The 18,553-nt window shown below is 57.4% G+C and overlaps 3 protein-coding genes across 7 annotated transcripts in view; 2 read left to right on the plus strand and 1 right to left on the minus strand.

Moving 5' to 3' along the window:
• The window catches only part of PNPLA6 (patatin like domain 6, lysophospholipase), a 62,369-nt gene extending 55,300 nt beyond the window's left edge, over window positions 1-7,069 (plus strand). For 3 of the 4 annotated variants that reach the window (XM_072919745.1, XM_072919748.1, XM_072919746.1), the window contains 4 exons: window positions 2,386-2,502; window positions 3,382-3,478; window positions 5,396-5,487; window positions 6,726-6,957. In XM_072919745.1, the coding sequence (XP_072775846.1) occupies window positions 2,386-2,502; window positions 3,382-3,478; window positions 5,396-5,487; window positions 6,726-6,797 (378 nt within the window). In that variant the 3' untranslated portion in view covers window positions 6,798-6,957. Of the gene's footprint in view, window positions 1-2,385; window positions 2,503-3,381; window positions 3,479-5,395; window positions 5,488-6,725 lie in introns of all 4 variants that reach the window. The other variant, XM_072919747.1, reaches the window with a different exon arrangement.
• Window positions 7,007-8,506, plus strand: LOC140680873 (uncharacterized). The gene is made up of 2 exons (XM_072919752.1): window positions 7,007-8,078; window positions 8,360-8,506. The coding sequence occupies exon 1, from the start codon at window positions 7,142-7,144 to the stop codon at window positions 8,069-8,071; it is 930 nt and encodes a 309-aa protein (XP_072775853.1). The 5' UTR covers window positions 7,007-7,141; the 3' UTR covers window positions 8,072-8,078; window positions 8,360-8,506.
• ATP13A1 (ATPase 13A1) overlaps window positions 8,507-18,553 on the minus strand; it is a 59,064-nt gene continuing 49,017 nt past the window's right edge. Inside the window, exons 24-26 of one of the 2 annotated variants that reach the window (XM_072919750.1) lie at window positions 16,613-16,727; window positions 12,153-12,296; window positions 8,507-8,733 (exon numbers count right to left, since the gene is read on the minus strand). In XM_072919750.1, coding sequence (XP_072775851.1) covers window positions 8,623-8,733; window positions 12,153-12,296; window positions 16,613-16,727 — 370 coding nt within the window. In that variant the 3' untranslated portion in view covers window positions 8,507-8,622. Of the gene's footprint in view, window positions 8,734-12,152; window positions 12,297-13,865; window positions 14,244-16,612; window positions 16,728-18,553 lie in introns of those variants that run through there. The other variant, XM_072919749.1, reaches the window with a different exon arrangement.

Consider the following 18,553-nt stretch of genomic DNA (forward strand, 5'->3'; position numbering starts at 1 on the left):
GGGTTCTCCGGCCATCGTTGGGTGTCCTGGGCCATCACTGGGGTGTCCTGGTCATCTCGGGGGTGTCCTTGACCATCACTTGGGTGGCCCCGGCCAGTTTGGGGGGTGTCCTGACCATCACTGGAGTGTTCTGGTTATCACTGGGGTGTCCTGGGCCACCTCGGCAGTGTCCTGGGCTACCTCAGGAGTGTCCTGGGCCACCTCGGGGTTGTCCTGGGCCACCTCGGGAGTGTCCTGGGCCACCTCGGGGTTGTCCTGGGCCACCTCAGGGCTGTCCTGGGCCACCTCGGGAGTGTCCTGGGCCACCTGGGGGTTGTCCTGGGCCACCTCAGGGCTGTCCTGTGCCACCTCGGGGTTGTCCTGGGCCACCTCAGGGTTGTCCTGGGCCACCTGGGGGATGTCCTGGGCCACCTCGGGAGTGTCCTGGGCCACCTCGGGGTTGTCCTGGGCCACCTGGGGAGTGTCCTGGGCCACCTCGGGAGTGTCCTGGGCCACCTCGGGAGTGTCCTGGGCCCCCTCGGGGGTGTCCTGGGCCACCTCGGGAGTGTCCTGGGCCACCTCAGGGCTGTCCTGGGCCACCTCGGGGTTGTCCTGGGCCACCTCGGGGTTGTCCTGGGCCACCTCAGGAATGTCCTGGGCCACCTCAGGAGTGTCCTGGGCCACCTCGGGGTTGTCCTGGGCCACCTGGGGGTGTCCTGGGCCACCTCAGGGTTGTCCTGGGCCACCTCAGGAGTGTCCTGGGCCACCTCGGGGTTGTCCTGGGCCACCTCAGGAGTGTCCTGGGCCACCTCGGGAGTGTCCTGGGCCACCTCAGGGGTGTCCTGGGCCACCTCAGGAGTGTCCTGGGCCACCTCAGGAGTGTCCTGAGCCACCTGGGGGTTGTCCTGGGCCACCTGGGGGGTGTCCTGGGCCACCTCAGGGGTGTCCTGAGCCACCTGGGGGTTGTCCTGGGCCACCTGGGGGGTGTCCTGGGCCACCTCAGGAGTGTCCTGGGCCACCTGGGGTTGTCCTGGGCCACCTCAGGAGTGTCCTGGGCCACCTCAGGAGTGTCCTGGGCCACCTGGGGGTGTCCTGGGCCACCTGGGGGTTGTCCTGGGCCACCTCAGGAGTGTCCTGGGCCACCTCGGGGGTGTCCTGGGCCACCTCGGGAGTGTCCTGGGCCACCTCAGGGGTTGTCCTGGGCCCCCTCGGGGGTGTCCTGGGCCACCTCGGGGTTGTCCTGGGCCACCTCGGGGCTGTCCTGGGCCACCTGGGGGGTGTCCTGGGCCACCTCAGGAGTGTCCTGAGCCACCTCTGGGTTGTCCTGGGCCACCTGGGGGGTGTCCTGGGCCACCTCGGGGCTGTCCTGGGCCACCTCAGGAGTGTCCTGGGCCACCTCAGGAGTGTCCTGGGCCACCTGGGGGTTGTCCTGGGCCACCTGGGGGGTGTCGTGGGCCACCTCGGGAGTGTCCTGGGCCACCTCGGGTGTGTCCTGGGCCACCTCAGGGGTGTCCTGGGCCACCTCAGGAGTGTCCTGGGCCACCTCAGGGCTGTCCTGGGCCACCTCAGGAGTGTCCTGGGCCACCTGGGGGGTGTCCTGGGCCACCTCAGGGCTGTCCTGGGCCACCTCAGGAGTGTCCTGGGCCACCTGGGGGGTGTCCTGGGCCACCTCAGGGTTGTCCTGGGCCACCTCAGGGTTGTCCTGGGCCACCTCAGGAGTGTCCTGGGCCACCTCGGGAGTGTCCTGGGCCACCTCAGGGGTGTCCTGGGCCACCTCAGGAGTGTCCTGGGCCACCTCAGGGTTGTCCTGGGCCACCTCGGGGGTGTCCTGGGCCACCTCAGGGCTGTCCTGGGCCACCTCAGGAGTGTCCTGGGCCCCCTCAGGGCTGTCCTGGGCCACCTCGGGGTTGTCCTGGGCCACCTCAGGAGTGTCCTGGGCCACCTCAGGGCTGTCCTGGGCCACCTGGGGGTTGTCCTGGGCCACCTCGGGAGTGTCCTGGGCCACCTGGGGGGTGTCCTGGGCCACCTCGGGGTTGTCCTGGGCCACCTGGGGTTTGTCCTGGGCCACCTCGGAAGTGTCCTGGGCCACCTCAGGAGTGTCCTGGGCCACCTCAGGGCTGTCCTGGGCCACCTCAGGAGTGTCCTGGGCCACCTCGGGGTTGTCCTGGGCCACCTGGGGGTTGTCCTGGGCCACCTCAGGAGTGTCCTGGGCCACCTCGGGGTTGTCCTGGGCCACCTCGGGGGTGTCCTGAGCCACCTCGGGGTTGTCCTGGGCCACCTCAGGGGTGTCCTGGGCTACCTCGGGGTTGTCCTGGTCCACCTCAGGGTTGTCCTGGGCCACATCGGGGATGTCCTGGGCCACCTGGGGGTTGTCCTGGGCCACCTCAGGGCTGTCCTGGCCCACAGGACGTTGGCTACCAGCATGGCAAGCTGGTGTTCGAGGGCTGGAGCCGCGGGGACGTCATCGAGAAGATGGTGAAGGACCGGCGCTCGGCCGACTTCAACGAGAGCAAACGGATGGACGTGAGCCCGGGGACACCTGGGGACACCTGGGGACACCTGGGGACACCTGGGGACATCTGAGGACACCGGGGACACGGAGCATGGTGGCTCCTTGGGGACCTGCCCTGTGCCACCCTGGAGGGGTCACCCCAACTTTGTCCCCGTCCTTTGAGGGGTGTCACCCCTTGAGTGACCGTCCTGTCACCTTCTGTCCCCCTGGTCCCTGTCCTGTCCCTCCCGTTGTCCCCCGCCCGCCACATCGGTCCCTTCTGTCCCCTGTAGGTGCTCAGGTGTCCCCTCAGGTGCTCACCTGTCCCTCATGGTGTCCCCTCAGGTGCTCAGGTGTCCCTCACCTGTCCCATGAGATGCTCAGGTTTCCCCTCAGGTGCTCAGGTGTCCCCCATGGTGTCCCCTCAGGTGCTCAGGTGTCCCCTCACCTGTCCCTCGCTGTCCCCTCCCTGTCCCATGAGATGCTCAGGTTTCCCCTCAGGTGCTCAGGTGTCCCCTCACTGTCCCCTCGCTGTCCCCCAGGTGCTCACCTGTCCCCCAGGTGCTCAGGTGTCCCCTCACCTGTCCCCTCACCTGTCCCCTCCCTGTCCCTCACTGTCCCCTCAGGTGCTCAGGTGTCCCCTCAGGTGCTCAGGTGTCCCCTCACCTGTCCCCTCACCTGTCCCCTCACTGTCCCCCCGGTGCTCAGGTGTCCCCTCACCTGTCCCATGAGATGTTCAGGTTTCCCCTCAGGTGCTCAGGTGTCCCCTCACCTGTCCCCTCGCTGTCCCCCAGCTGCTCAGGTGTCCCCTCACCTGGCCCCTCACCTGTCCCCTCCCTGTCCCATGAGATGCTCAGGTGTCCCCTCACGTGCTCAGGTGTCCCCTCACCTGTCCCCTCACCTGTCCCCAGGTGCTCACCTGTCCCAGCGCGGGTTTCACGGACCTGGCTGAGATCGTGTCGCGCATCGAACCCGCCCAACCGCACCTGTCGGATGGACACGGGGACGGTGACAGCGGGGACGGGACACGGGGGATGTGGGGTTTGGGTTTGGGGTTTGGGGTTTGGGTTTGGGGTTTGGGTTTGGGGTTTGGGGTTTGGGGTTTGGGGTTTGGGGTTTGGGGTTTGGGGTTTGGGTTTGGGGTTTGGGGTTTGGGGTTTGGGGTTTGGGGTTTGGGGTTTGGGTTTGGGGTTTGGGGTTTGGGGTTTGGGGTTTGGGGTTTGGGTTTGGGGTTTGGGGTTTGGGGGATTTGGGGGATTTGGGGGATTTGGGGTTTGGGGTTTGGGTTTGGGATTTGGGGTTTGTGATTTGGGGTTTGGGGTTTGGGGTTTGGGGTTTGGGATTTGGGATTTGGGATTTGGGGTTTGGGGTTTGGGGTTTGGGGTTTGGGTTTGGGGTTTGGGTTTTGGGGTTTGGGGTTTGGGTTTTGGGGTTTGGGGTTTGGGGTTTGGGTTTGGGATTTGGGGTTTGTGATTTGGGGTTTGGGGTTTGGGGTTTGGGGTTTGGGGTTTGGGGTTTGGGTTTGGGTTTGGGGTTTGGGGTTTGGGGTTTGGGGTTTGGGGTTTGGGGTTTGGGATTTGGGGTTTGGGGTTTGGGTTTGGGTTTGGGTTTGGGGTTTGGGTTTGGGTTTGGGGTTTGGGTTTGGGGTTTGGGTTTGGGGTTTGGGGTTTGGGGTTTGGGGTTTGGGGTTTGGGATTTGGGGTTTGGGGTTTGGGGTTTGGGATTTGGGGTTTGGGTTTGGGGTTTGGGGTTTGGGGTCTGGGATTTGGGGTTTGGGTTTGGGGTTTGGGGTTTGGGATTTGGGGTTTGGGGTTTGGGGTTTGGGGTTTGGGGTTTGGGGTTTGGGATTTGGGGTTTGGGGTTTGGGATTTGGGGTTTGGGGTTTGGGGTTTGGGGTTTGGGGTTTGGGGTTTGGGGTTTGGGGTTTATTTGGGGTTTGGGATTGGGGTTTGGGTTTGGGTTTGGGGTTTGGGGTTTGGGGTTTGGGGTTTGGGGTTTGGGTTTGGGGTTTGGGGTTTGGGGTTTGGGTTTGGGTTTGGGGTTTGGGGTTTGGGGTTTGGGGTTTGGGGTTTGGGGTTTGGGATTTGGGGTTTGGGTTTGGGTTTGGGGTTTGGGGTTTGGGGTTTGGGGTTTGGGATTTGGGGTTTGGGGTTTGGGTTTGGGTTTGGGGTTTGGGGTTTGGGTTTGGGTTTGGGGTTTGGGGTTTGGGGTTTGGGGTTTGGGGTTTGGGATTTGGGGTTTGGGGTTTGGGTTTGGGTTTGGGGTTTGGGGTTTGGGGTTTGGGGTTTGGGGTTTGGGGTTTGGGGTCACCGGGGGGTTTGGGGTTTGGGGTTTGGGGTCTGGGTGTGGGATTTGGGGTTTGGGGTTTGGGGTCTGGGTTTGGGGTTTGGGGTTTGGGGTTTGGGGTTTGGGGTTTGGGGTCACCGGGGGGTTTGGGGTTTGGGGTTTGGGGTCTGGGTGTGGGATTTGGGGGATTTGGGGTTTGGGGTTTGGGTTTGGGGGATTTGGGGTTTGGGATTTGGGTTTGGGGTTTGGGGTTTGGGGTTTGGGGTTTGGGATTTGGGATTTGGGGTTTGGGATTTGGGGTTTGGGTTTGGGGTTTGGGGTTTGGGTTTGGGGTTTGGGGTTTGGGATTTGGGTTTGGGGTTTGGGATTTGGGGTTTGGGATTTGGGGTTTGGGGTTTGGTTTGGGGTTTGGGATTTGGGATTTGGGGTTTGGGTTTGGGGTTTGGGGTTTGGGATTTGGGATCAGGATTTGGGGTTTGGGGTTTGGGGTTTGGGGTTTGGGGTTTGGGGTTTGGGTTTGGGATTTGGGGTTTGGGGTTTGGGGTTTGGGATTTGGGGGATTTGGGGTTTGGGTTTGGGTTGGGGATTTGGGGTTTGGGGTTTGGGGTTGGGATTTGGGGCTCACCCCACACCCCCCAGAGGAATCCGATTACCTGACCGAGTACGAGGACGAGGGCCCCGAGTCGCTGCGGGGTGAGGAGGACGCGGCCGAGTGGGGCAGCGCCGAGGCCGTGAGTGACCCCAAAACCCGGGGGGACCCCAAAAAACGGGGGTGGGGAAACCCAAAACCCGGGGGAGCCAAAAAATGGGGGTGGGGAAACCCAAAACCCGGGGGGAGCCAAAAAATGGGGTTTGGGGTTTTTGGGTTTGGTGGTTTCGGGTTTTGGGTTTGGGGTCGGGGTTTTTGGGTTTGGTGATTTTGGGTTTTGGGTTTTTTGGGTTTGGGGTCTTTGGGTTTGGTGATTTTGGGTTTGGTGATTTTGGGTTCGGTGATTTTGGGTTTGGGGTTTTTGGGTTTGGGGTTTTTTGGGTTTGGGGTTTTTTGGGTTTGGGGTTTTTGGGTTTGGTGATTTCGGGTTTGGGGTTTTTGGGTTTGGTGGTTTTGGGTTTGGGGTTTTTGGGTTTGGGGTTTTTGGGTTTGGGGTTTTTGGGTTTGGTGATTTTGAGTTTGGTTATTTTGGGTTTGGGGTTTTTGGGTTTGGTGATTTTGGGTTTGGTGGTTTTGGCTTTGGGGTTTTTTGGGTTTGGGGTTTTTGGTTTTGGTGGTTTTGGGTTTGGTGATTTCAGGTTTGGGGTTTTTGGGTTTGGGGATTTTGGGTTTGGTGGTTTTGGCTTTGGGGTTTTTTGGGTTTGGGGTTTTTGGGTTTGGGGTCTTTGGGTTTGGTGATTTTGGTTTTGGTGATTTTGGGTTTGGTGGTTTTGGGTTTGGGGTTTTTGGGTTTGGTTATTTTGGGTTTGGGGTTTTTGGGTTTGGGGTTTTTTGGGTTTGGTGATTTTGGGTTTGGTGATTTCGGGTTTGGGTTTTTGGGTTTGGGGTTTTTGGGTTTGGGGATTTTGGATTTGGTGATTTTGGCTTTGGGTTTTTTGGGTTTGGGGTTTTTGGGTTTGGAGATTTTGGGTTTGGGGTTTTTGGCTTTGGTGATTTCAGGTTTGGGGTTTTTGGGTTTGGTGATTTCGGGTTTGGGTTTTTTGGGTTCGGTGATTTCGGGTTTGGTGATTTTGGGTTTGGGGTCTTTGGGTTCGGTTATTTTGGGTTTGGTGGTTTTGGGTTTGGGGTTTTTGGGTTTGGGGTTTTTGGGTTCAGTTATTTCGGGTTCGGTGATTTCGGCTTTTTTGGGTTTGGGTTTTGTGGTGTCCCAAGGGGGATTTGGTGTCTTTGGGGACAACCTGCACCCCGCAGCTGCTGCGTGCTGTCCCCACCCTATTGTCCAAAAAAAAATCCCCAAAATATCCCAAATTTATCCCGCAGGAGGACGACAAATCCCTTCGGCACCGCCCGAGCACCGCCGGGACCCCCCCGGCGCCCCATGGCGGCTTCTGAGGGACCCATGGGTGTCCCCTGGGTGTCCCCTGGGTGTCCCCCCGATGTCCCCAATGTCCCCATTGTCCCCCCCGCACTGTTGCACTCTCCCACCCCCGGCCGGCCACGGGGGGGCGCTGCTGTAAATTTTAAATTTTATTTCGCGTTTTTTTTTGTTTTATTTTAGTTTTTTTTTTGTTTGTTTGTTTTTGTTTTTTAACGGTTCTTAGGGAAATCCGGGCCGGCTGGATGGGAATTAATTATCGATTAATTATCGGTTCGTTATTAACCAATTGTTGCTTAACGGAGTGTTAATTGATTAAGTGCGTTTCGGGAAATTCAAATTAAAATAAATTTAAGCGGTGATGGGGGGTGGGAATAGATGTGGGAGACGTCCTCGCTTCCTATTGGCTCCGCCGCCTGTCACTCAGGGCTATCAACCAATCAGAGCCCTCCCCGAGTCTCCCGAACCCGCCTTCACAAGGCTGTCGTTCATTGGCCAGCGCGGCTGTCACTCAAACCTCACAGCCAATCAGAGCTGGCGGGGGCGGGACCAGGAGCCGCCCTTGTCATTCTCATTTTTTTGGGTTCAATTCCCGGATTTTGGGTCCAATTCCCGGATTTTGGGTTCAATTCCCGGATTTTGGGTTCAATTCCCGGATTTTGGGTTCAATTCCTGGATTTTGGCTTCAATTCCCGGATTTTGGGTTCAATTCCCGGATTTTGGGTTCAATTCCCGGATTTTGGCTTCAATTCCTGGATTTTGGGTTCAATTCCCGGATTTTGGCTTCAATTCCTGGATTTTGGCTTCAATTCCCGGATTTTGGCTTCAATTCCCGGATTTTGGCTTCAATTCCCGGATTTTGGCTTCAATTCCCGGATTTTGGGTCCAATTCCCGGATTTTGGGTTCAATTCCCGGATTTTGGGTTCAATTCCCGGATTTTGGCTTCAATTCCCGGATTTTGGGTCCAATTCCCGGATTTTGGCTTCAATTCCCGGATTTTGGGTCCAATTCCCGGATTTTGGCTTCAATTCCTGGATTTTGGCTTCAATTCCCGGATTTTGGGTTCAATTCCCGGATTTTGGGTTCAATTCCCGGATTTTGGCTTCAATTCCCGGATTTTGGCTTCAATTCCCGGATTTTGGCTTCAATTCCCGGATTTTGGGTTCAATTCCTGGATTTTGGGTTCATTTCCCGGATTTTGGCTTCAATTCCTGGATTTTGGCTTCAATTCCCGGATTTTTGCGTTTTACTTCCCAGATTTTGTGTTTAATTTTTTTTTTTAATGCTTAATCCTCAGGTTTTGGGTTCAATTCCCGGATTTTGGGTTCAATTCCCGGATTTTGGCTTCAATTCCTGGATTTTTCCGTTTTACTTCCCAGATTTTGTGTTTAATTTTTTTTTTTTATGCTCAATCCTCAGGTTTTGGGTTCAATTCCCGGATTTTGGGTCCAATTCCCGGATTTTGGGTTCAATTCCCGGATTTTGGGTTCAATTCCCGGATTTTGGCTTCAATTCCTGGATTTTTGTGTTTTACTTCCCAGATTTTGTGTTTAATTTTTTTTTATGCTTAATCCTCAGGTTTTGGGTTTAATTCCTGGATTTTTACGCCTCATTCCCGATTTTCGGGTTTCATTCCCGTTTTTTGGCGATTTCTCATCCACAACCCTTCCCCCAACCGTAAATCCAGGACAAACAATTCCAAAAACAACAAAAAAAAAGCCTCAATCGGGATTTTTTCTGGTTTATCGCCGAATTTAAAAAAAAAAAAAAAATTCTTGGGAAATCCTGGAAAATTCCGGAAAATTCCAAGGAACTGCGGGTTTTTTTGGGAATTCTGGGGCTCAGGAAGGCACGAGGAGCCGGGAGCCGCCCAGGAGCCGCTGCAGGAGCCGGTCCAGCCCCAAGGCCAGGAGGAAATCGGCCGCAAGAAACGCCAGGATCCGCAGCCGGAACTGCAACGGGAATTCCGGAATGTTCCGCGGATCCCCGAATGCCCCGGGAATTCCGGAATGTTCCACAGATCCCACCCAAAATCCCCTGGGAATTCCGGAATGTTCCACGGATCCCTGAGCCCCAAATCCCCCGGGAATTCCGGAATGTTCCATGGAACGGGACACGGATCCCTGATCCCCAAATCCCCCGGGAATTCTGGAATATTCCGTGGATCCCACCCCAAATCCCCTGGGAATTCCGGAATGATCCGCGGATCCCCGATCCCCAAATCCCCGGGGAATTCTGGAATGTTCCGTGGATCCCACCCAAAATCCCCTGGGAATTCTGGAATGTTCCGTGGATCCCCAAATCCCCTGGGAATTCTGGAATGTTCCGTGGATCCCACCCCAAATTCCCCAGGAATTCCGGAATGTTCCGTGGATCCCATCCAAAATCCCCTGGGAATTCCGGAATGTTCCGCGGATCCCTGATCCCCAAATGCCCCGGGAATTCCGGAATGTTCCGCGGATCCCTGATCCCTAAATTCCCCGGGAATTCCGGAATGTTCCGCGGATCCCCGAGCCCCCGGGAAGTCCGGAATGTTCCATGGATCCCCAAATCCCCTGGGAATTCCAGAATGTTCCGCGGATCCCACCCAAAATCCCCTGGGAATTCTGGAATGTTCCGTGGATCCCCGATCCCCAAATCCCCCGGGAATTCCGGAATGTTCCGCGGATCCCTGATCCCCAAATCCCTGATCCCCAAATTCCCCGGGAATTCTGGAATGTTCCATGGATCCCTGATCCCCAAATCCCCCGGGAAGTCCGGAATGTTCCACGGATCCCCGAATACCCCGGGAATTCCGGAATGTTCCGTGGATCCCACCCAAAATCCCCCGGGAATTCCGGAATGTTCCACGGATCCCGCCCCAAATCCCCCGGGAATTCCGGAATGTTCCATGGATCCCTGATCCCCAAATCCCCCGGGAATTCCGGAATGTTCCGTGGATCCCCGATCCCCAAATCCCCCGGGAATTCCGGAATGTTCCGTGGATCCCCGATCCCAAAATCCCCCGGGAATTCTGGAATATTCCACAGATCCCCGATCCCCAAATCCCCCGGGAATTCTGGAATGTTCCGCGGATCCCCGAGCCCCAAAATCCCCCGGGAATTCTGGAATGTTCCGCAGATCCCTGATCCCCAAATCCCCCGGGAATTCTGGAATGTTCCGCGGATCCCCGAGCCCCAAATCCCCCGGGAATTCTGGAATGTTCCGCGGATCCCCGATCCCCAAAATCCCCCGGGAATTCTGGAATGTTCCAGACTGTAAACGGCCCCAGATCCCATCTCCATCCCATATCCCCCGGAATTTGGGAATTTCCCCCAGAACGCCGGGATTTCCCCTGAGAATTTATCCTGGAATTTGGGATTTTCCCCCTGGAATTTGCGATTTCTCTTCCGTAGAATTTGGGAATTTCCCCCGGAATCGGGACCCTCATCACCCCCCACTCCCTGTTTTCCCCCCGGAATCCTGCAGGAATTTGGGAATTTCCCCACCCCTCATTTTCCCCCGGATTCCCGCAGGAATTTGGGAATTTCCCCACCCCTCATTTCCCCCAAAAATCCCGCAGGATTTTGGGAATTTCCCCAGAATTGGGCCCCCATCACTCCCCACCCCTCATTTTCCCCGGAATGCCGCGGGAATTTGGGAATTTCCCCAGAATTGGGTCCCCATCACTCCCCACCCCTCATTTTCCCCCGGAATCCTGCAGGAATTTGGGAATTTCCCCATGGAATTTGGGAATTTCCCCAGAATTGGGCCCTCATCACCCCTCACATCCCGTTTTTTCCCCGGAACGCCGCAGGAATTTGGGAATTTCCCCAGAATTGGGCCTTCATCATTCCCCACCCCTCCTTTTCCCCCAGAATCCCACAGGAATTTGGGAATTTTCCTGGAATCCTCTGGAATCGGGACCCTCATCGCCCCCCACCCCTCCCACTCCCAGATTTGCCTCCGGAATCCCATGAGAATTTGGGAATTTCCCCAGAATTGGGCCCTCATCACTCCCCACCCCTCATTTTCCCCTGGAATCCCGCAGGAATTTGGGAATTTCCCCATGGAATTTGGGAATTTCCCCAGAATTGGGCCCTCATCCTCCTCATTTTCCCCCGGAATGCCACGAGAATTTGGGAATTTCCCCATGGAATTTGGGAATTTCCCCATGGAATTTGGGAATTTCCCCAGAATCGGGACCCTCATCACTCCCCACCCCTCATTTCCCCCGGAATGCCGCAGGAATTTGGGAATTTCCCCAGAATCGGGACCCTCATCACTCCCCACCCCTCATTTCCCCCGGAATGCCACGGGAATTTGGGAATTTCCCCACCCCTCATTTCCCCCAAAAATCCCGCAGGAATTTGGGAATTTCCCCAGAATTGGGCCCTCATCACTCCCCACCCCTCATTTCCCTCCGGAATCCTGCGAGAATTTGGGAATTTCCCCTGGGAATTTGGGAATTTCCCCAGAATTGGGCCCCCATCACTCCCCACCCCTCATTTTCCCCCGGAATCCTGCAGGAATTTGGGAATTTCCCCATGGAATTTGGGAATTTCCCCATGGAATTTGGGAATTTCCCCAGAATCGGGACCCTCATCACCCCCCACTCCCTGTTTTCCCCCAAAAATCCCGCGGGAATTTGGGAATTTCCCCATGGAATTTGGGAATTTCCCCATGGAATTTGGGAATTTCCCCATGGAATTTGGGAATTTCCCCAGAATTGGGCCCTCATCCCCCCCCACCCCTCATTTCTCCCCGGAATGCCGCAGGAATTTGGGAATTTCCCCACCCCCCAATTTCCCCCGGAATCCTGCAGGAATTTGGGAATTTCCCCACCCCTCATTTCCCCCGGAATCCCGCAGGAATTTGGGAATTTCCCCACCCCTCATTTCCCCCGGAATGCCGCAGGAATTTGGGAATTTCCCCACCCCTCATTTCCCCCGGAATCCTGCAGGAATTTGGGAATTTCCCCATGGAATTTGGGAATTTCCCCATGGAATTTGGGAATTTCCCCAGAATCGGGGCCCTCATCACTCCCCACCCCTCATTTCCCCCCGGAATGCCGCGGGAATTTGGGAATTTCCCTGGAATCGGGACCCTCATCACCCCCCACTCCCCGTTTTCCCCCAAAAATCCCACGGGAATTTGGGAATTTCCCCACTCCCCGTTTTCCCCCGGAATCCCGCAGGAATTTGGGAATTTCCCCAGAATTGGGACCCTCATCACCCCCCACCCCTCATTTCCCCCGGAATCCCGCAGGAATTTCGGAATTTCCCCACCCCTCATTTCCCCCGGAATCCTGCAGGAATTTGGGAATTTCCCCACCCCTCATTTCCCCGGAATCCTGCAGGAATTTGGGAATTTGGGAATTGGGAATGCTGACCTCGGGCGGGATGGGCACGAGGCCGAAGGCCGCGTTGAGGTCGGGGCAGGCGCCGCTGAGCAGCCCCAGCACGGCCCCGGCCGAGAGCAGCAGCGCCCAGAGCAGAGGGCGGTTCTGGGGCAGGCTGGCCATGAACGGGCGGCCCTGGAACAGAGACTGGGATGGACTGGTTTGTACTGGGATGGGACTGGGATGGACCGCAACGGACTGCAAGGGACTGGGATGGGACTGGTTTGTACTGGGAGGGACTGGGATGGGACAGCCGGTTCTGGGGCAGGCTGGCCATGAACGGGTGGCCCTGCGAGAGACACTGGGATGGGACTGGGAGGGACTGGGATGGGACTGGGAGGGTGCTGGGATGGACTGCAAGGGATTGGGATGGGACTGGGAGGGTCTGCAAGGGACTGGGATGGGACTGGTTTGTACTGGGATGGGACTGGGAGGGACTGGGAGGGACTGGGATGGACTGGGATGGGACTGGTTGGTACTGGGATGGGACTGGGAGGGACTGGGAGGGACTGGGAGGGACTGGGAGGGACTGGGATGGACTGCAAGGGACTGGGAAGGACTGGGAGGGAACTGGGAGGGACTGGGAGGGACTGGGAGGGACTGGGAGGGACTGGGAGGGACTGGGAGGGACTGGGAGGGACAGCTGGTTCTGGGGCAGGCTGGCCATGAACGGGCGGCCCTGCAAAGGGACTGGTTTGGACTGGTTTGTACTGGGATGGGACTGGGAGGGACAGCCAGTTCTGGGGCAGGCTGGCCATGAACGGGCGGCCCTGCAAAGGGACTGGTTTGGACTGGTTTGTACTGGGATGGGACTGGGAGGGACTGGGATGGGACTGGGATGGACTGGGAGGGACTGGGATGGGACTGGGAGGGACTGCAAGGGACTGGGATGGGACTGGGAGGGACTGGTTTGTACTGGGAGGGACTGGGATGGAACTGGGAGGGACTGGTTTGTACTGGGAGGGACTGGGATGGAACTGGGATGGACTGGGATGGACTGCAAGGGACTGGGAGGGACTGGTTTGTACTGGGAGAGACTGGGATGGGACTGGGAGGGACTGGGATGGGACTGGGATGGACTGGGAGGGACTGGGATGGGACTGGGAGGGACTGCAAGGGACTGGGATGGGACTGGGAGGGACTGGTTTGTACTGGGAGGGACTGGGATGGAACTGGGAGGGACTGGTTTGTACTGGGAGGGACTGGGATGGAACTGGGATGGACTGGGATGGACTGCAAGGGACTGGGAGGGACTGGTTTGTACTGGGAGAGACTGGGATGGGACTGGGAGGGACTGGGATGGGACTGGGATGGACTGGGAGGGACTGGGATGGGACTGGGAGGGACTGCAAGGGACTGGGATGGGACTGGGAGGGACTGGTTTGTACTGGGAGGGACTGGGATGGAACTGGGAGGGACTGGTTTGTACTGGGAGGGACTGGGATGGAACTGGGATGGACTGGGATGGACTGCAAGGGACTGGGATGGGACTGGTTTGTACTGGGAGGGACAGCCAGTTCTGGGGCAGGCTGGCCATGAACAGACGGCCCTGGGAGAGACACTGGTTTGTACTGGTTTGTACTGGTTTGTACTGGTTTGTACTGGGAGGGACAGCTGGTTCTGGGGCAGGCTGGCCATGAACGGGCGGCCCTGCAAAGGGACTGGTTTGTACTGGTTTGTACTGGGATGGGACTGGAATGGGACTGGGAGGGACTGGGAGGGACTGGGAGGGACTGGGAGGGACTAGGAGGGTGCTGGGATGGACTGCAAGGGATTGGGATGGGACTGGTTTGTACTGGGAGGGACTGGGAGGGACTGGGATGGACTGCAAGGGACTGGGATGGGACTGGGATGGGACTGGGAGGGACTGGGAGGGTGCTGGGATGGACTGCAAGGGACTGGGATGAGACTGGTTTGGACTGGGAGGGACTGGGATGGGACTGGGATGGGACTGGGAGGGACTGGGATGGGACTGGTTTGTACTGGTTTGTACTGGGAGGGACTGGGATGGGACTGGTTTGTACTGGTTTGTACTGGGAGGGACAGCTGGTTCTGGGGCAGGCTGGCCATGAACGGGCGGCCCTGGGACAGAGACTGGTTTGGACTGGTTTGTACTGGGAGGGACTGGGATGGGACTGGGAGGGACTGGGAGGGACTGGGATGGGACTGGGATGGACTGCAAGGGATTGGGATGGGACTGGTTTGGACTGGTTTGGACTGGTTTGGACTGGGAGGGACTGGGATGGGACTGGGAGGGTCTGCAAGGGACTGGGATGGGACTGGTTTGGACTGGTTTGGACTGGGAGGGACTGGGAGGGACTGGGATGGACTGCAAGGGACTGGGATGGGACTGGTTTGTACTGGGAGGGACTGGGAGGGACTGGGATGGAACTGGGAGGGACTGGGAGGGACTGGGATGGGACTGGGAGGGACTGGGATGGGACTAGGAGGGACTGGGAGGGTGCTGGGAGGGACTGGGATGGGACTGGGAGGGACTGGGAGGGACTGGTTTGTACTGGGAGGGACTGGGAGGGACTGGGATGGGACTGGTTTGTACTGGTTTGTACTGGGAGGGACTGCAAGGGACTGGGATGGGACTGGTTTGTACTGGGAGGGACTGGGATGGGACTGGGAGGGACTGGGATGGGACTGGGAGGGACTGGGAGCGACTGCAAGGGACTGGGATGGGACTGGGAGGGTGCTGGGAGGGACTGGGTGGGTGCTGGGAGGGACTGGTTTGGACTGGTTTGGACTGGGAGGGACTGGGATGGGACTGGGAGGGACTGGGAGGGACTGGGAGGGTGCTGGGATGGACTGGGATGGGACTGGGAGGGACTGGGAGGGACTGGGATGGGACTGGTTTGTACTGGGAGGGACTGGGATGGGACTGGGAGGGACTGGGAGGGACTGGGATGGGACTGGGAGGGACTGGGAGGGACTGGGAGGGACTGGGAGTTACTGGGATGGACTGCAAGGGATTGGGATGAGACTGGTTTGTACTGGGATGGGACTGGGATGGGACTGGGAGGGACTGGGATGGGACTGGGAGGGACTGGGAGGGTGTGGGATGGACTGCAAGGGACTGGGAGGGACTGGGAGGGACTGGGATGGGACTGGGAGGGTCTGCAAGGGACTGGGATGGGACTGGTTTGTACTGGGATGGAACTGGGAGGGTGCTGGGATGGACTGCAAGGGACTGGGATGGGACTGGTTTGTACTGGTTTGTACTGGGAGGGACTGGGATGGGACTAGGAGGGTGCTGGGATGGACTGCAAGGGACTGGGATGGGACTGGGAGGGACTGGGAGGGACTGGGAGGGACTGGGATGGGACTGGGAGGGACTGGGAGGGACTGGGAGGGACTGGGATGGGACTGGGATGGGACTGGGATGGGAGTGGTTTGTACTGGGAGAGACCGGGATGGGACTGGGAGGGTGCTGGGATGGACTGCAAGGGACTGGGATGGGACTGGTTTGTACTCGGATGGGACTGGGAGGGACTGGGAGGGACTGGGAGGGACTGGGAGGGACTGGGAGGGACTGGGATGGGTCTGGTTTGTACTGGGATGGGACTGGGAGGGACTGGGAGGGACTGGGAGGGACTGGGATGGGACTGGGAGGGACTGGGATGGGACTGGGATGGGACTGGGAGGGACTGGGATGGGACTGGTTTGTACTGGGAGAGACTGGGATGGGACTGGGATGGGACTGGGAGGGACTGGTTTGTACTGGGAGGGACTGGGATGGGACTGGGATGGGACTGGGAGGGACTGGTTTGTACTGGGAGGGACTGGGATGGGACTGGTTTGTACTGGGATGGGACTGGGATGGACTGCAAGGGACTGGGAGGGACTGGGATGGGACTGGGAGGGACTGGGAGGGAACTGGGAGGGACTGGTTTGTACTGGGAGGGAGTGCGATAAACCACTTTGTACTGGGAGGGCCCTTGGCTGTACTGGGAGGGACAAACTGGAATGAACTGGGATGGACTGGGGGGCACTGGGAGGAAACTGGGATGGAGCAGAAGGTGCCGGAAGGTTCCGGAAGGCCCCGGAAGGTCCTGGAAGGTACCGGAAGGTCCCGGAAGGCCCCGGAAGGTTCCGGAAGGTTCCGGAAGGTTCCGGAAGGTGCCGGAAGGTCCCAGAAGGTTCCGGAAGGCCCCGGAAGGTTCCGGAAGGTGCCGGAAGGTCCCGGAAGGCCCCGGAAGGTCCCGGAAGGTGCCGGAAGGTTCCGGAAGGTTCCGGAAGGCCCCGGAAGGCGCCGGAAGGTCCCGGAAGGTGCCGGAAGGTTCCGGAAGGTTCCGGAAGGCCCCGGAAGGCGCCGGAAGGTGCCGGAAGGCCCCGGAAGGTCCCGGAAGGTTCCGGAAGGCGCCGGAAGGTTCCGGAAGGTTCCGGAAGGCCCCGGAAGGTCCCGGAAGGCCCCGGAAGGCCCCGGAAGGTTCCGGAAGCCTCACCTTGTAGTTGATGGCGAAGGTGGCGGTCTGCAGCGCCACGGCCAGCAGGTACACGGTGCTGTTCACCAGCGACGGCGCGAACTCCCGGCTCACGTCCACGAACTCCTCCTCGGCCCTGCCGGAAACCGGGATCGGAAAACCGGGATCAGAAAACCGGGATTGGTAATGGGAAATTGGGATTGGTGCCAGGAAACCGGGATCGGCACCGGGAAATTGGGATTGGCAATGGGAAACTGGGATTGGCAACGGGATCGGCAATGGGAAACCGGGATCGGCACCGGGAAACTGGGATCGGCACCGGGATCAGCAACGGGAAACCGGGATCGGCACCAGGAAATCGGGATTGGAACCAGGAAATTTGGATCGGTGCCGGGAAATGCAGGATCGGCACTGGGAAACCGGGATCGGCAACGGGAAATTGGGATTGGCAATGGGAAACCGGGATTGGCAACGGGAAACCGGGATTGGCAATGGGAAACCGGGATCGGCAATGGGAAACCGGGATCGGCAATGGGATCGGCACCGGGAAACCGGGATCGACAATGGGAAACCGGGATCGGCACCGGGAAATTGGGATCGGCACCGGGATCGGCACCGGGAAACCGGGATTGACAATGGGAAACCAGGATTGGAACGGGAAACCGGGATCGGCAAAGGGAAATTGGGATCGGCAACGGGAAACCGGGATTGACAATGGGAAACCGGGATCGGCAATGGGAAACCGGGATTGGTAATGGGAAACCGGGATCGGCACCGGGATCGGCACCGGGAAACCGGGATTGGCAATGGGAAACCGGGATCGGCACCGGGAAATTGGGATTGGTGCCAGGATCGGCAATGGGAAACCGGGATTGGTAATGGGAAATTGGGATTGGTGCCGGGAAATTGGGATTTGTGCCGGGAAACCGGGATCGGCAACGGGAAACCGGGATTGACAATGGGAAACCGGGATCGGCACTGGGATCGGCACCGGGAAACCGGGATCGGCAACGGGAAATTCGGATTGGCAATGGGAAACCGGGATCGGCAACGGGAAATTGGGATTGGTGCTGGGAAACCGGGATCGGCACCGGGAAATTGGGATTGGCAACGGGATCGGCAACGGGAAACCGGGATTGGCAACGGGAAACCGGGATCGGCACCGGGAAACCGGGATTGACGATGGGAAACCGGGATCGGCAATGGGAAACCGGGATCGGCAACGGGAAACCGGGATTGGCAACGGGAAATTGGGATTGGTGCCAGGGAAAGAGGGATTGGCACCGTGAAATTGGCATCGGCACCAGGAATTTTTTGGAGGTTTTTTGGGATTATTTTTGGGAATTTTTGGGAATTTTTTTTTTTTTAATTTTGGGGAATTTTTTGAGGAATTTTTCGGGGAATTTTTCGGGGAATTTTTTGGGAATTTTCGGGAATTTTTTTTTTTTAATTTCGGGGAATTTTTTGAGGAATTTTTTGAGAATTTTTTTGGGAATTTTTTGGGGAATTTTTTTGGGAATTTTTTGCGGAATTTTTGAGGATTTTTTTTGGGGGGAATTATTTTGGTATTTTTTTGGGGATTTTTTAGGGGAATTTTTTGTGATTTTTTTGGGGATTTTTTTGTGATTTTTTTGGGAATCTTTTGAGAAATTTTTAGGGAATTTTTTTGGGAATTTTTGAGGATTTTTTTGGGGGAATTATTTTGGGGGTTTTTTTGGGATTTTTTTGGGGAATTTTTTGGGGATTTTTTTGGGATTTTTTTTGGGAATTTTTTTGGGAATTTTTGAGGATTTTTTTTTGGGGAATTATTTTGGGTTTTTTTTGGGGAAATTTTTTGGGATTTTTTGGGGGAATTTTTGAGGATTTTTTTGGGGAATTATTTTGGTATTTTTTTGGGATTTTTGGGGGGAATTTTTTGGGATTTTTTTTTGGGAATTTTTTGTGATTTTTTTGGGAATCTTT

Source organism: Taeniopygia guttata, chromosome 30, assembly GCF_048771995.1.
Source record: "Taeniopygia guttata chromosome 30, bTaeGut7.mat, whole genome shotgun sequence".
Lineage (NCBI taxonomy): Eukaryota > Metazoa > Chordata > Aves > Passeriformes > Estrildidae > Taeniopygia > Taeniopygia guttata.

Bases quoted from the DNA above. Each gene is read 5' to 3' on its own strand.
- LOC140680873 (XM_072919752.1), top strand. From the start codon at position 7,142: ATGGGGGGTGGGAATAGATGTGGGAGACGTCCTCGCTTCCTATTGGCT.